This window comes from Leptinotarsa decemlineata, unplaced genomic scaffold, assembly GCF_025532065.1.
Source record: "Leptinotarsa decemlineata unplaced genomic scaffold, Ldec_3_MD MMD2_tig00026336_RagTag_RagTag, whole genome shotgun sequence".
NCBI lineage: Eukaryota > Metazoa > Arthropoda > Insecta > Coleoptera > Chrysomelidae > Leptinotarsa > Leptinotarsa decemlineata.
The window spans coordinates 9934071-9950989 of NW_027412692.1; the positions used below are offsets into that span (position 1 = coordinate 9934071).

The following is a 16919-nucleotide window of genomic DNA, read 5'->3' on the forward strand; positions in this document are numbered from 1 at the left end:
TGTAGTTCACACAAGAGGTGGAACTTTTAATTGAAACAAAATTCATCGAACCATCAAAGAAATCCATGACTGTCAATCAATCAATCAAAAAATGCTTTAATATTAAAGTACAACATCTTGTTGACAAAGCGTGTATATGTGTAATGTATATGTGAATGTAAATGTATAAAATTAGTCACTACCATAAAATTTAATTAAATAAAAACGGTCACTTATTTGAAATTCAAAATATAACAAATCATAGAAGGTGTATAGTGCATGAAAAGTGTATATAGGTGTATAGAAAGTGTATAATTTTGGTACTTATCATTCTATTCTGTTTAAAATTTGTCTGTTTCTGACTGTTTTTCCGTTATTCAGCTGTCGCCCCCATACGAACGACAACTCTCAGAAGTTGAGAAACTTATGCGAGCTAAGGACTAACGAGGTCTTACCTTTTATCCCAGATTCAACCAGATAAATTCTCTGAAGAAAAATATCTGGTCGAGGCGGAGATCGAACCCACGGCCTTCCGATCGTGAGTCGGGCGCACTACCACCGTGATCAATTTCACATAATATTCTTCCTAACTAGAAAGCACACGTTAAAAGGTGAGACCCCGTTAATCCTTAGCTCGCACAAGTTTCTCAACTTCTGAGAGTTGTCGTTCGTATGGGGGCGACAACTGATTAACGAAAAAACTGATTTTAAACTATAATAGGTTCTATCGGAAACTACTCTTTTCAGTGCTATTTTGAATCTGGCGTTGGGTGGTTTCTCATTAATACTATTTGGAAGGTGGTTGTACATTTTGCAGCCGTTTCATATAATAGAATCCTTAACGAGAGTGAAAGATAGTATTGGTAGTTTGAGATGGTTACTTTGAAGGGTGGGGTATCTATTCCCTGTAATGAAATTTTGTTTGTGATTATTTCTAAGACACAACGTTACAAGTAAAAAAATAGACACTACCGTGCTTGGAGTGAAACAAGAACGAATCGCGAAATTTTAGTCTAAAGAGGTATCTGTAGAGCAAGGAGGGTGAGTGTAAGCCCACGCACTTAGGCCACATGTGACCCATTGTACATCATCCCGAGGAGTTGTCCTCCTAGGTCATCGTCCATGCTGTCCTTTCCAGGAAGGTGGACAGGTCGCTGGGAGACATCTCATTTATATCGACAGGTGTAGGCCAAGACTCGCCGAACACACACTCTCTTATTGACGATAACTCCGGGCACTCGCACAGGACATGCCTGACAGTCTCATCTTCCTGTTCACACATCCTGCATAGAGGTGTGTCCACTAGCCTCATATTATGTAGGTGTTTCCTTAGCTGACAGTGGCCAGTCAGAAATCCTACTGTAAGGCGTAGATTTTTCCTGGTCATCGCCAGATATTTCTTCGGCGCCAGCTTCCCAGAGTCGCCCAAGGTGATCCTGGCAAGGTTACATCCTTTGATATCATCCCATCTCTTTAAAGATTGAGCATGGGTGTAACATTTGACTAGTTCCGGAATTGTCGAAGTCATCAGGCCGTAGGTGCCACTGGGTCCTAAAATTCTTAGTTCAGCCGCTTCCTTGGCTAAAGAGTAAGCAATGCGATTACCTTCACTCCTGTCGTGCCCTTTAACCCACCTCAGGGTAATGTTATTATCTTCCGAGGCTTTGGCTAAATCTTGGTGACACTCTAGTACCAGCCCTGAGGTTATACGTTGTCTAGTCAAGGCTAATAGGGCTTGTCTGCTGTAAGTGCAGATTGTTATCTTTTTGCCAGAAATTCCTTTCCTGGTTATTTCTTTTGTGGTGATTGAGATACCAGCCAGTTCTGTTTGGACCACGCTGGTATTTCTTCCCATTCCTAACTTAATTCTTAGGATTAGTGATCTGGAGTACACTCCACACCCTGAGCCTTGTCTAAAGAGGTATCTCAGGGCAGGGGTAAGACAAAAACACTCTGAAGAACATTACCACTGCACACTTCTCAGAATGAGATACCCTATTGCAAATGTGACTCTATCAAGGAGTAGTATACTGTCTTTGCGGTTGGGAATCCTAGTTCGTTTGCAGCAATTTTCACAGCATAACAACCAGAGGACAATTTTTATTCAAGTTTTTGACATGTTCATTAAAATTTCAGACCATTGTCGATGTATAGAAACTCAGAAAAAACACTGTTTTCAATAATCTGGTGGTTTTAAGAAATATCAGTAACTGCACATTTGAAATCCGTTGGTAATCAATCTTAAAAATGATTCTTTTAGTAGCAGCTCTTCAGCATCGGTCTTAAATAACAAAAGGATTTGTTTTATTATAATTGTTTCAATTTTAACGAAAAAACGTCATTTTTAAATAAAAAAAACTGTTAACATCTGCTGAAATAAAAAAGAGTTATTTTGTTATAATTGTTTCAATTTAAATGCTAAAACGTCATTCCGAAATGAAAAAATTATTAACACCTGTTGAAATAAAATGACCCCTTTTATTGTAGTTCAATTAATGTTGGATACACAAAATTGTTTTTGATTTCTTCATTAGTTAAACTACGAATAATTTTTCCATACCCAGTAGCATATTATAAAAAAAATAGGTTGCTCCTTAGTGCGGCTCTGTGCAAGCAGCCTTGTCTGGGAGATAACGTGCACTATGCATGATAATGTTTTGGAGCATTCCATTGCTTGAAAGGGCAGGATTTAGCTACGCCGCTGTTCCTCCAGATGGGAATTCCACTACTATATCATTTTCCTACGAACGAATGCGGAGACAGTTATAGTGCAAATATTTCAAATAAAATATTATCCCAGGCGAGTGACTATGCATACCTAACTGTAGGAAGGGTTGTGAAGATCCTCTCAGAGCGGAAAATGTATGACGTATAAAATTCTTCTGAGTAAAATTAATGGGACATTTAGTAGACGTGGAGGTGGAAAGGTGGAAAAGGAATTTAATTAACTGAAAATTATTCGAAGAGGGCGTAACGCTAAAGAAGATGTTTTCTCGAAGATGCACTTATGACGTGAATCGCTGTCTAACGAGCTATAACGAAGTCTCGGAAAAACGAACTTCCCTAGTGGTGACTGTAGTAGAAGTAGTAGTATCTATTCATTCATCTTCCAGATCATGATGATATTAGACATGTCAAAAAGACAAAAACCTAAACGGAGTGTACATCATACAATGATCGGACTGCAACAAATTCTATATTGGCCAAACCAAGAAAAAACTGATCCAAAGGTACGACGAGCACAAAAACGCATGCATAAATCCACTAACATATAAATCAAACCTCGCAATATATGCCATACAAAACAAATATACTTTTCCCCACCAGAAAACATCAAACTCATAAACCAAGTCAATAAAGGAAACCGTATGAACATCTGGGAAAACCTAAACATCCATAAATTCAAAAGACATAATTCACTTATCGAGGAACAAATACAAATCAAAACACAACAAGACCTAACACTCAATTTACTCCACAAAACAATACACATTCCTAGAAACAATGAACCTAGAGAAATACCAACACAAAGGATATTACCTGATGATATCCGGATAAGAGGAGAGGACAAATTTCAGCACTAAGGCGTTCCAACCGTATGAAAAAACAAACAAGAAGAAAAAATGTTCGATTTGGGTGGAGCCATGAAGATAATAGTACAGTCCGCAATCGAAAGCCCTCGCATATAATAAATAGAAGTTATTAAAGCTTCATATTATAAATGATTATTATATACGAGCGCTTTCGATAGCAGGCTGTACTATCTAACCGTATGAAAGAACAAATAAGAAGATAAAACTGAACGTTTTATCTTCTTGTATTATTGTATTAATAACAGAACACATAACATGTAGAAATCATAGTAAAAGTTCAATATGTCTACCTTGAGACATTACGCATGCGTCTAGACGTCGGCGCATTGAGCCACGTAATCGTTCAAATATTCCTGGAGTCTCTCTGATTACCCTGCACGCATCGATGATGGGGTTTTTTAAGTCCTCTACATCGCGAACAAGAGTACGATGAACCAAATGTTGTGAATGGCCCCAAATAGAGAAATCGAGAGGATTGAGATCCGGGGATCGAGCGGGTCAGTTCTGTGGTCCTCCTCGACCTATCATGCATAAAAAGCATATCCCTTCTGACGCCCAAAGGAACTTCCTCCAGCAGTACTGCATGCACTTCTCTTAAAAATTGAACGTATGCCTCACCATTTAATCGAGGAAGTAGAAAATGAGGCCCAATTAAATCATCCCCAATAACTCCGAGCCACACGTTAAGAGAAAACTGTTCTTGATGGTTAGTTTCGACAATAGCGTGAGGGTTTTCATCAGCTCATATGTGGTAATTATGAAAATTAATAATCTTGTCCCGAGAAAAACTACATTCGTCTGTGAATTCTATCGTCTTCAGAAAGTCACAATTTGTTCTAATCATTTCCAGCATCCAATTGCAAAATTCAAGACGGTTCAAAGTCTCGCGGTAACAGTGCCTGTACTCGTTGCACATGGTAAGGGTATAAGGGTTGTTCCTTCAAAATTTGAAATACCGTCATATGATCAACATTTAGCTGGAAAGCAATCTTTCTAGTACTGGTAGTAGGTTGCTCTTCAATCAAATTAAGTACTGCTTCCTCAAGCTGTGGTGTTCGTACTTCTCGGTTCATTCGACAAAAGAACGCAGGAGAATGAAACAGGCTATCGAAAGTAAATTTTTAAATGGTAAACAAATAATAAGACAAAAAGTTACATTGGAAATAAATTTTAGGGGTTGCGTTTTCCACCCCTTACAACCATGGGGTGAACCAAATAAATTTCTGGCTGAGTGTCTTTTTGGTAGTTCAAAACGTCAGGTTGATTTCAATATTGTAACTTTTTTAGTGCTTGTGAAAAAAATTGTTATACAAATTTTATGTACCCCCTTTAAGGGGCTGTATCTTAACAAGGGATGCTCCATTGAAATTTCTTCATATGAAATATCCTATCTTTTTTCGATGAGGAATCACCTCCTTGAATGTTTTACACTTATTCAGTTACACCCTGTATAATGCACTACGTAACTGATTTGAAACTGAAGCTCATATGTTATAATGTTACATGGTATAAAATGTTAATGTAGATTTCGTGTTATGTTTCAAATTTTGTTTTCCAGGACTAATATAAGCTTTTAATTTTGTATTATGTACTCCTGACATTGCGTCTTTTTTTTAGGGCAAAACACAAGCATTACAGGAAAATCCTTAAGGACCTCTCAGAGCGGTGCCTGTGCGAAAGTAGTGATTCACATTGGATTTGAATCGCTGGAAATCAAATCCATTGGGAAAAACAGTCTCAGGAAGTTTATTCCACATAAACACCGTTCCCCAAATGAAAGAGTTCTTAAACAGTGAAATTCTTGGTGTACTAAGTTGACCCTCGAAACGATGAGCAGCCACACTCCGTCGCATATTTCTGATATGTGCCGCTCTTGCTGGAAGCAAATGCGCCAGGTTACTTGACCACTTCCCGTGAAAGTATCTATAGAAGAGAGATAAATCTTCAAATTTTCTTCGTTGTTCCAGACTATTTCCAATCAGGCGGATGACTCTTTTCTGGATGGAATCCAGCAGCTCCAGGGTATGTTTAAGGGCGGAGCTCCATACATGAGAAAAATACTCCAAAGAAGGTCTGATCTGAGCTTCATAAAGCATCAAAAGTTGCTAAGGTGTGTACAGCTTTCTGGTTCAGAACAGTGTTCTAAGTTTCTGAGACGCAGTCTTTGCAATTGCAGTGACATGATTGTACCAAGACATATTGGTGTCCATTGTGACCTGTTGGATTTATTTTCTGAACAAATAAATAAATAAATATTGAGTATTGATCGATTGAATCAATGATATAAATATTTCAACATAGGAAAATGTTCGTAACAGAAATGTCAGCAATTTCAAAAATATTTCTGAGACTAGTAAGGACACCAAGGTCTGCAACCAAGTTCATAGTATGATTCAATTTTGACTCCGTGAAAGCCTATGCTCTCATACATATCCATTATTTCTTACGGCAACATTCAATTTTTATGATTCTGGTTCAAATACAAAACCTGAAAAGAGTTCGAAGCTTGGGGTAAAACTCTGCGAAACTACTCTGCTCAGTTCATAACTATGACTGAGTAATATTAACGATCTTGATGTTAATTGTAACTTTATAATTTGTAGCTTTCTGGAAATTTCACTTCTCCCTCCACATTTAAAAATAACACAGTTACTGAAAAGAGCATTCATGAGTAGAAAGACATTTTTCATTAGACTACTGACGTGAAAAATGGGCATCGGAAGGGTCGGCTATACCTTCTACCATGTGTTTAGTTTAACCCACAAAATATTGATGGATCTATGAGAACAATCTGTTACAAATTCGTTTTCCAGAAACTCCCTGTATACACGGACGCTATTATTACTTTGTTACATTAGGCTAACTCAACACTCTCTGAAGGCTATAACGCCGGGGAAATAAATACAGAGATTTTTAATTACGCGCTACACCGCTTGTTGTGATGATTTTGTAATTAGGGTAGATATTAATTATCAAACGGTTCCGCAGGCTTGCCTCTGGATCTCCTGATCCATGTAGAATTTAACTTAAACATTTTAAACTATGGAGTTATGCAAATATTTTCTTCATCTCAACTCGTACACGTATCATTTTTTTGAATGACTTGTAACGTAACCGTGAATATGTAATGTTACGGCTGGAACGGACGGGATAAAATCTAACAGTGATACATCTCCACTAGCATCTCACATGCTTTTCTCCATCTCACAAATGAATTCATGCTTTTATAAATGAATGCTATAATGAATAGTTTCAATGATCCATACTTCATGGAACAGTACTGACAATTAAAAGACACAGTGAAATTGAATCTAATCAAATTATTCTTATCTTTTACATTTTTTATCAGAGTTCAGAAAAAACGTTTACATTGGATTCTTTTGATATTGATTATTCATGATTTAAAACAATTAGTCAATTAAAAAACTTTCTTGCATTTCACATTTCTCCTTTCATTCTCTCACTGAAAGTCATACATCAGCGATTATCTATGATTTTGAAGAGAATAATTTTCATAGTTCTCTCACCATATTTTCAAAAACTTTTACATGTCTAATGTCAGGCTGAAAAATCAATTTTTCTAGTCTACAAGTTTTATTAATCCGTTCAGTTAAGACATTTTTTGCCACAGTCTTCATAGCTCATTGTATAAATCTAAGACGTCATTATGAAGCCGTAGAAAAGCGATTTTCACTCTGGATCTCTAAAAAATAATTGAAATCTGAACAATCATGTTGAAGAATTAGAGCCGCCGACGTAAAATGAGTCTGATGATGGTGCCACAATAAACCCTTGCGGGTTGCGGTGGAGGGTCGAATAGACCCACTCGCTTTGGACCTAATCTAACCATTCAATTCCAATATTTTGGAATTAGTCCTACTCACCAATACTTCATTACAACTTTCTGATTTATTAAAACTCTATCTAATCGGAACATCAGACGAACTTCTGTTGCAACCTGAGTTAAAACCGAATGAAAGGTTTATTAGGTCAACCTTCGTTCAAGAGGTCACGGTAAGTATCGAGAACCCTATGAACGACAACTCTCAGAAGTTGAAACTTGTGCGAGCTAAGGACTAACGAGGTCTTACCTTTTAACGTGTTAATCCTAACACGGGGTTAGATACTTGATTAGTTTACTTCATGAGGCGTGTAGGTTTTTACAATTTTTCTGAAAATCGTATATTCGATAGCACAAAGATTCCTGGATATACATTGCATCTTCATTTCATAAAGTACCGTTATTCAGTAGGTACCTAGTGTATACATGAAACATTCACCGTGTCACTATTAGCACCCCATAATCTATCGGGAATCCAAAAGAAAAGATCAATCAAAACTGACATTGTGTTTTGTATCTAGACAGGTGATTGCCTCTTCTCCCTTCGATATACTGACGTCAGTTGCGTCAACATATTTTGCCTCATAGCACCAATTCGAAGAAAATATCCAGTATCAAAACGGGGTGACGGAAAAGTAAATTATTCTTCACAAACAATATTTGCTTGCATTTCTGAAATGAATTAAATTGTATCCAACGGAAAGTTAATACTGTAAAGCAGGCGAACCAACCTTAGCCAAAAGGAGGAAGCTCATGACCGTCACTTACGCAGCTTCCATCATGTTCAATACTTGGTACATCACGATGTGATAGCACAACGTTACAAAACCACTTTCGCAAAAAAAGGGCGACTCTGCTATCTACCAGAGATATAAGCAGTATCTTCCCAGTCTCTTTTTCCAACAACCAAGTACTTTCTCAATTCCCAATAGACCCAATCTTTTCCCCCTGGATAAACCCAAGAGTCGACATTGAATACTGATTACTACAACTCGATAAAGATAAAAGGAACCCCGGGATGATCCATGCAAGATTTCATCATTTTCTTCAGCACTACAAAGACTCCTTTTAATTATACACCTATCAATCTAAAAAGGAAGAGGAAGTGGGGGCAGCTTTCATCAGCTCTGACATCAGCTGTTCATTCAAATTACCAAAAGAAAGCACAATATTCACACAGGAAATATATGCTGGAGATCATCAAAGTACTTGGAGGAAAAGAATAGTTCAAAATGCTTAGTTGTTACAGATTCGCTGAGTATACAACTGGATACCAATCATCCCAACTTGTTTCTCATAAAACAGTCTCTCCACATACTACATCAAAAACATATTTTCATCCAGTTTATGTGGATTCCTTCACACACTGGCATAGTTGTTAATGGAAGAGCTGACAATTAGCGAAACAGGCTATTACTAACTGTATCTGACATACACAGTGTCACTTGTAGTTCATACGGATCTGAAATCTCTTCACAGGCAAACAGTCAGCAGTAGACCATCTCAATGGAAAAGTTTGCCGTCAAAACTACGCGAAATGAAACAATCAGTGTCTCCTTGGGAAAATACCCCTAGCAGAAGAAAAGTCCAGGTCACTATATCTTGTGATATTAATAATCTATCAGCTCTTCTCAGGAATATCAGTATATTACATGCTCTCTGAATCTTCATTAGTATGTAATATATCAACAAGTCGCTAATGACCCAAGAAGTCCATGCGTCTCTAAATAAATAAATAAAAAAAAATCAATACCAACCGAGCGTTCGAGGTGTCGGGGCTCGCGGTCCTTCCGGGCTCTAGTATCCGAGTCTAGTCTTGGAGGGCACCAAGGCAGACGCTTGAGGTGTCGGACCCCGGTTGGACGGAGCTACTAGTATCCGAGCTTAGGACCCCGACCGGCCACTTCCGGGACCATATTCCCAATTGATTTGGCATGGTTGGCGGGGGCAGGTGTGCGAAGCGAGCACTCTCTGGCAAAAGAAGAGCTTAGTTAACTTGTACGAACGTTCGGTCGAACGCTGCCGATGGTCCTGTCTCTTGGTTAGCCACACTAAGTAGATGTAAGGAAGCAATTCCGGGTTCGGTGAGCGGGAGGAAGTCCTGCGAAATCCTATTGGTGTGGGGTGAGGGGCGGTACCCGCAAGGATTTCCCGAAAATCCACCCCTCCACACCCGATCGCATCCAACGCCAGGGTGCGTCTGGGGGGCCTAACCGGCCCCCCAGGCGGTCGTAACTATGACTCTCTTAATGGTCAACAACAATAACAACGATTAGTTGTTGTATGTTGATCTTTGAGTGAAAATGTTGCAGTATATGATTTTTATTTGAAGAAGTAAGTAAGAAGCGTGTCTTAAAATGAAGAGACATGAAAGTAGTCCATTGAAATCCTGGATATTCTCCTTTCTAGGTGAGTTAAATATATTATTGGAAATTTTCCTCTCTCGCTGTTCTTCAACAAATCCCTCAATTGTTTGTTCACCGCTTCCCAGCAAAATCGCAATATCCTGGATGATCCTTCATAACAGCTAACCTCGAATAGTAATAGGACCGAGGGACTAATCCAATATTTGAACAAAACGCCGATTTGTACGTAGAAAGAAGCTGTTTCCTGTTGGATGAACGATTTCCCACTTGACCTATACCCTTTCAGATGCAACATCGAGCACCTGAAGTTTTTATAAGGCAATTCAATGGAAACGTAAAACTTCATTCACGAAGAAAAATACAGTTTGTGTCATATCTCTATGAACCATCATCAACTGACTTGAAAGAAATTGAAAATTAACCGCCTGGTTTCACTTCTAGCGTAGGAAAAGTTGTAGAGAAAAGAATTTAAAGTAGAAATTATATTTTTCACTGACAAATTTATTATTTCTCAAGAAAGATTGGTTGGGTAACAGGATCTATTTTTTCTTGAACAATTCTTGAAAACAATTGTTTCGAATTTGATTAAATTCTTCTTCAGGGCTCTGTAAAAATGAATTTTCATAAACAAATCTCCCTCAAAACTTATACTATTATTATAGTTTCAGTTTTGCAAGAAATAATGAGTTCTTATTTAAATTACTCACCGAAAAGTTAATTTTTCGTGTTAATATTAGTATTTCAAAAACCATTAGACATAATAATTTTTAAAATAGTAATATTAACACGAAGAAACTCGGTAGGTAGTAGTAGGTGTGTCTGAGTGTGCTAATAATTCACATTTTATATCGGAGAGATTTTTTGTAAAGACTTATTGTTGATGAAAAACATTTTCTCTTCTTCTACTTCTCTAGTTACATATACAGGAATGAAAAAATAAGGAAAAAAAAGACAAAGTGTGCAGATCGTCACCAGATGTTTCTTCAACACAACCTAAAACAACTACTTTATCTTGAATTTTCAATACACTCACATGTGTTTGTCATTCTCAATTTTCACACCAAAACCATTTTACTTTCAGTATTTGGAGTCAAACATGTTCCATACGGTGTTGGTAATTCCTCGGACTTGACAAATACATCTATGGAGTTATCAATATAGCAAATTTGATTTATAGAAAATTTCAAACATTTTTTCAACTCTATAACTTAACCCAAAACACATACCAATATTGTTCAACAATGAATCAGCAGAGATTAGTTTTCATAACAATACAAATTTCATTAAAGTTTTGTTGAATTGAAATAACGATATAGTCGAAACTTTTTCTCAAAAGGGGGACTGAAATACTTTATATTCAAAAACATGCTAATATCTTCTAGAAACAATGAAAACTAATTAAAAGCCCCCGAAGTTTTTTAATATCTTTTATCTGTTTAATCAAGAGGATTAGAGATAAAACGAAAATGAGTACAGCAAGAGCCGTTCTTTATTGCACATCACCCCATTGAGACAAGTATCATCAAGAAATTCAAAATAATTTTGCAGGCATTGAAATATTGATCTCACATATTTGATTTCCATTTGAAATATTGTCAAATCAATTATATGCGAGACATACAATAATTCGATATTTGTGCTCATCAGAAAGTTTGACCAGCATGTGAACCGACCTCTTTGAAGGTTGAAAATGGATTTTTACAATTGGAAGGGCGGGTGGAAGCGGCCAGGATATTTCCATAGAATTTCCCCCGAATCTACAAAAAAGAGCGAGTCCATTGTGAATTTGCTGATGGGTGTTTCTCCAAACAAATTACAAATGACCTGATGAGGTCGACTCTCATTTCCAAACCGAATCATCATTAAATCGTCTGTTCTTTTAGTCCGGTCAAATAAGAGTAAAAAATAAGAGTGAAGGTACATACATTTACAACAAGCTGCAAATGCGTGTAATTGTTCAAAACATAGTTAGAAATAAAATTTTAAAATTCCGAATGATTGCAATGCCTGGAAAAAAATGTATTCGAGGTCAAAGGTCAAAAGTCTCGAAAAAAATTGGTTTTTTGCGATTTTCAGGAAAAGAGTGAGTTTTATCATAGAATAACCTCAGATAAAAAATTGTACATCATAAAATTCTCTATGGAAAATGTATCGATACTTTTTTTTCTTAGAGCCACCGTTTCTGAGATACGACGAGTCAAAAAGTTGTAAAAGTTGTAATCGTCATTATATGAATAAGTATGCCACGTATATACATCTCTGAAGTTGTAATTAGAGTAAAATTTTTTTCCATTGGTTAACATAAGTATAAATATAAGAAAGGATTTGGAAAAGCTGAATACACTTATTTGAATTAATGAATCGAAGAGGTTTTGTATTAAAGTGTATAATATTTTAAAATTCTTGCAAAGCGCTTTCGACTTTCGTCATCACCAGTGCTCACTTGTCAGGCAACAGGAAGTATCAAGATAAGTGAATTGTACATTGAAATATTTGAATTATATAAAACAAAATAGGCTTATAGCCAAGAAAATACATTTTTGGATTGAGGCCATGTGGTTCAGTCAAAGTATCTTATGCAAAATATCTTATGCAAAATATCTTATGGAAAAATAAATAAACCAATTATTTAACGTCAGACTTTCGTTGGTGGTTTTGACTGATTGACTGAGCTACCGATTATAATAGAATAATGTCAAGATTAGGTTACAGTAATGAAGATTTCATGACTTCATTAATAATTTATGGTGAGTGCAATAGAATTGCAAGTAGAACATGCCGAGTATTTCATGAAAGATATCCACAACTTCCGAAGCCGAATAATAATGTGATGAATCGACTACTAAAAAACTGTGGATTGAATAGAACCTTCCGTCCAAAAATCATTCGTAAGAAGACTAAAGTGAATGATGATGACAATGGTATAACAGTTTTGGGATACTTTCATGCATTTCCAAATGCTTCTCTGCACGAGGCTGAAAGGGAGATAGGTATACCCTACGTGACAATTTGTCGAATTCTTAATAAGCATGAATGGCATCCCTATAAGTTCTACTGTGTCCAACATTTGAAATAGACTGATTTACCTTGTAGAGTGGAATTCTTTGAATGGTTGCTTGTCAAGACTCAAGAGGACGAACATTTCCTTGACAATATCATATGGACAGATGAGGCCAAGTTCACAAAAAAATGGAGTTCTCAATAGACACAACAGTCATTATTGGGCGCCAGAAAATCCCCATGTTGTCCGCCAAAGGGGTTTTCAAGAAAGATGGCAATTCAATGTATTTTGTGCCATAAAGAATGAGTCAATTTTTTATATCGAGTTTTATTATGATAATTTGAATGCATCAAAATATGAAGATTTACTGAAGAATGGAATTCAAATGATTTTAAATAATAGACCAGGAAGAAAACGTGTATGGTACCGAATGGATGGTGCTCCACCCCATAATTCTCATTCAGTCAGCGAAGCTTTAACCGAAATCTTCGAAGACAGATGGATTGGTAATAATGGACCTTTTCGTTGGCCTCCTAGAACACCATATGGCAATCCATTAGATTATTTCGTGTGGGGTTTCAATAAAAATATGGTTCATTCTACTCCAATAACAACAATGGAAGATATGAAATAGAGATTTACAACTGCTTTCAATAGTTTGACTCCAGACTTGATCAGAAGCGCTACACATGACAATCTTTTGAAAAGATCACATGTTTGTTTAAGTAGAGGTGGAGATGTCTTTGAACATATTCTGAAATACACTGACGATTAAATTAACTCATTGATTTATGGGTTTATTATTTTCAGTTCGTGTTTCAGCGTTAATAAAACTATTGTTTGAAGAGAAGTTTCATTCGATGGTTGAGGAGTATTTTAATAATTATCTTTTCATTGTATTATCTGTGACTAATTGAGAAACATCAAACGGAATCTGTTTTACAAAAATGAGTGATGAACAAAGAAACCATGTCAATTTCCGTTTGAAACAATTTATCTCGAAAACGGTTCAAAATAGAAATAGTATTATCTGAACAAAGTTAATCTGAAATTGGATGTAGAGCTCAAATCTGTTGAAATATACAGGGTGTTCCATTTGAAAAAATTGAGTTCCACTCATTTTTTCACGAGATCAAAGTATCTGCATTTTTTGAAGACCCTGTATGAGGCAAATGAAAATATGACTCGGAGTGAAGATCCTCGTAGTATCACTCCACTCCATTTCAAATTTGATCGTTTAAGTGCAAGAGAGTTCAAGATTATCAGCATTTATAAAAGTTCATGTTTGGTAAAAAAAATATCGAATTTAATTTATATCTTCCAAACGGTAATAGATAGGTATAGAGAAATAGTATATGAATTTGTTGATAAAGTGATAGTGAATCATAATATGATATTATATACGGGGTGTTCCATTTGCAAAATCAAAGAAGCCGCTACTTTATAGTAGAAGCGACAACGCCGCTTCGTCTGAAATATTTTAGACATGTGCGTCATATTGATTCATGCATACTGTGAAATTTTCAGGTTGATCCGTTAAATAGTTTGTCAGAAACGGCTAATTAACGCTCATCATGAAAAGCCCTGTATATGATTGGTTATAGAGGCTGAATATTTTAAATGTGCTTCATTACAATTCTGTACATTTCGAAACACTGGAACAACTTTTAAATGATCTGAACTCACGATTCAGAGAATCACTCAAAAACTTACCAATTTCAATCCAGCCCATTTCAGAGCCCTATGTAACTTGGCCGCTTGGCTAATATCCACTAGGACACTGAAGTCACAATTCAGACTTTTTTCACATTTTTTGTACACTATCGAATTATCGTCAACGTCCTCATTCAACAATGCGTCACTCAGTTTATCATTATCACGTACAGTCTCATAAATTACTTTCGAACTGCTCTCCATGTTTTTATCGTCGATCAGGAGATCGAAGACTACATCAAGTATGCATTACCGCCCTGGCATCACACTAATGAAAAATTAAAAAATAGAAAACTGTTTAGGAGACACTTCAGCGGCAATTTATCATTTTTTCGTCGGGATGGAAATATGTCTTGTAACAATTGATTACAGCTGACTGAAAATTTCAATACCTTGTTTGTTTGTTGAGACTTCAAAGAGGTTTTCTCCAACAGTGAAAATAGTGTTCTAGGGTATTTTAATAAAAATTTTCTATGGAAAAGAGGTGTGATTGAAATGTTGGTCGAGAGAACAGGACGTGTCTATGAACACGAGAGTCCTCCTGAGCGACTCTATTCAAATCAAATTAATCAAATCAAAATATACTTTATTGTTCCAAGATTTGCATCTTATTGACAAAGTCCAAGAAATGCAATATAGATATAGAAAAAGTTCCAAAAAAGTATAAATGTAGATATAAAAAAAAGATTCAAAAAGCTATAGATGAAACACCACCAGGTATAAAGTGATAGTACAAATAAAAAATTGTTGATTCATTGTTAAAAGAATTCGCTAAAATACTCTTCCAAACTATAACAGGGTCTATCAACAAGTAGGTTCTTCACCGCCTTTTTGAAATGAATGTTGCTCAGATTTGCAGATCTCATTTCTGACGCTAAACGATTGAACAACTTACCACCATTACAGTATATGGAATCCTTGAAGTTAGGAGGGGAAGTCTAATAATCCCCAAGCGGGGATTTCGAAATTTACTAAAGCGCGGCAGATTAATTAATATACAGGGGTACCTTGTACCCGGTTAAGTACCCCCATCAAATATGAGCCCCATATATAAGGCCGCCTGTGAGGGATAAAGGATCAGATTAGTAAAAAAAAATTGATCATCAGAAATTCTCGAGCTCGTCAGATTAAGGTAGGGTGAGTTAAATACCTGCTAAAAAGTGTATATTCCAGTAATCTGACAATTTGAGAGTGACGTAAAGAAAGGGGAGGGCAGCAAAGTTGTAAAAAAATAACGTCATCTCGATATTCACGAGCGTAGCTATTTTTTTCAATTTGAAGGAAATAATTCAAGGATAACGAAAAATATATAATCTGACGATTTCTGTAAGCCGAAATAACGAAAATTCGTCGATAAAGTTAAATGCGTGCAGCTGTGTGATACCTATATTTCCCTCTCCGAGTTTCTATTCCTCTATTCTCTATTTACTTTTTCTCTATCTATTACTCTCTCACTCCGCCCCACTCTGAATTCTGTTACCATGACGCCATCACAGCTGATCACAGAGACTTGTTCGTGATGAAGATGATCAATAATTCATCAATTAATAGATGGATATACTACGTGGTTCAAACTTGTACAATATATAAGTTTGAAAATGTCCTTATAGAACGAAACTGCAGTAATGTTAGTTACAAATAAAAGTCGTAAAAAAACATAGAAAGTTTCATTTCTCTCTTCTTCATTAATTAATCAATTGATAATGAAAAATTAAATTTTTTTGAGCATTTTTTTAATTATTTTTTATAATTACAAGTATTCTTCTTAAAAAACATACACTTATTTATTTGTTTGCTATTTCCTGAGTTTCTTAATTAATCAAGTTCAATGAATAAAAGAAAATTGAAAAAAAATATTGTTTTTGTCAGATGAAGCGAATGTCTCTTGATAATCGTCAGATTATGAGACAGCATATCTAAAACATGAAGATGAACCATATATATCATTATCTGACGCGCTTGAGTATTTCAGGCTAATTTTTGTTGCACATTATAATAATGGCCGCGAGTTTGCGTCAGATCGAAATCGTCAGATTATTGAATGCGGGTTTTTTTTTTGCTCTCAACACCCCCTTAGAAAATCTGACGCGCTCGATTAATTTTTTTTTCACTTTTAACCCTTACGTAACCACCCACATCATGCAAACGATCAGATTAACATACCAACATAATTAAAAATACGTAGGACATTGATGCTGTAAATATCTGACGCGCTCGAGTATGTTCATGCAACAGTATTTTTTACATATTTAAAAATCTATAGCCGCTTCCCCCACCGATGAAAAGGTATATATTATATAACATTTTTTTCTTCTTATCATCTAAACTTTGCAACCTAATATGTCTCAATGACGCTCGAGTAAATCCCCATTTTGCATCGTGTGCTCCCCTGCTATAAAGGTATAATTGCTATTACGAGTAGCATG

At 36.1% G+C, this 16919-nt stretch overlaps 1 protein-coding gene across 5 annotated transcripts in view; it reads right to left on the bottom strand.

Annotated features, from left to right (window-relative positions):
- Window positions 1–16919, bottom strand: part of ASPP (Ankyrin-repeat, SH3-domain, and Proline-rich-region containing Protein) — a 645170-nt gene that overhangs the window by 245774 nt on the left and 382477 nt on the right. The window contains exon 2 of one of the 5 annotated variants that reach the window (XM_023158286.2): window positions 14494–14761. The exons of the other annotated variants lie outside the window; for them this stretch is intronic. Coding sequence (XP_023014054.2) covers window positions 14494–14697 — 204 coding nt within the window. The 5' untranslated portion in view covers window positions 14698–14761. The remainder of the gene's footprint in view (window positions 1–14493; window positions 14762–16919) is intronic. 5 annotated transcript variants of the gene reach the window in all.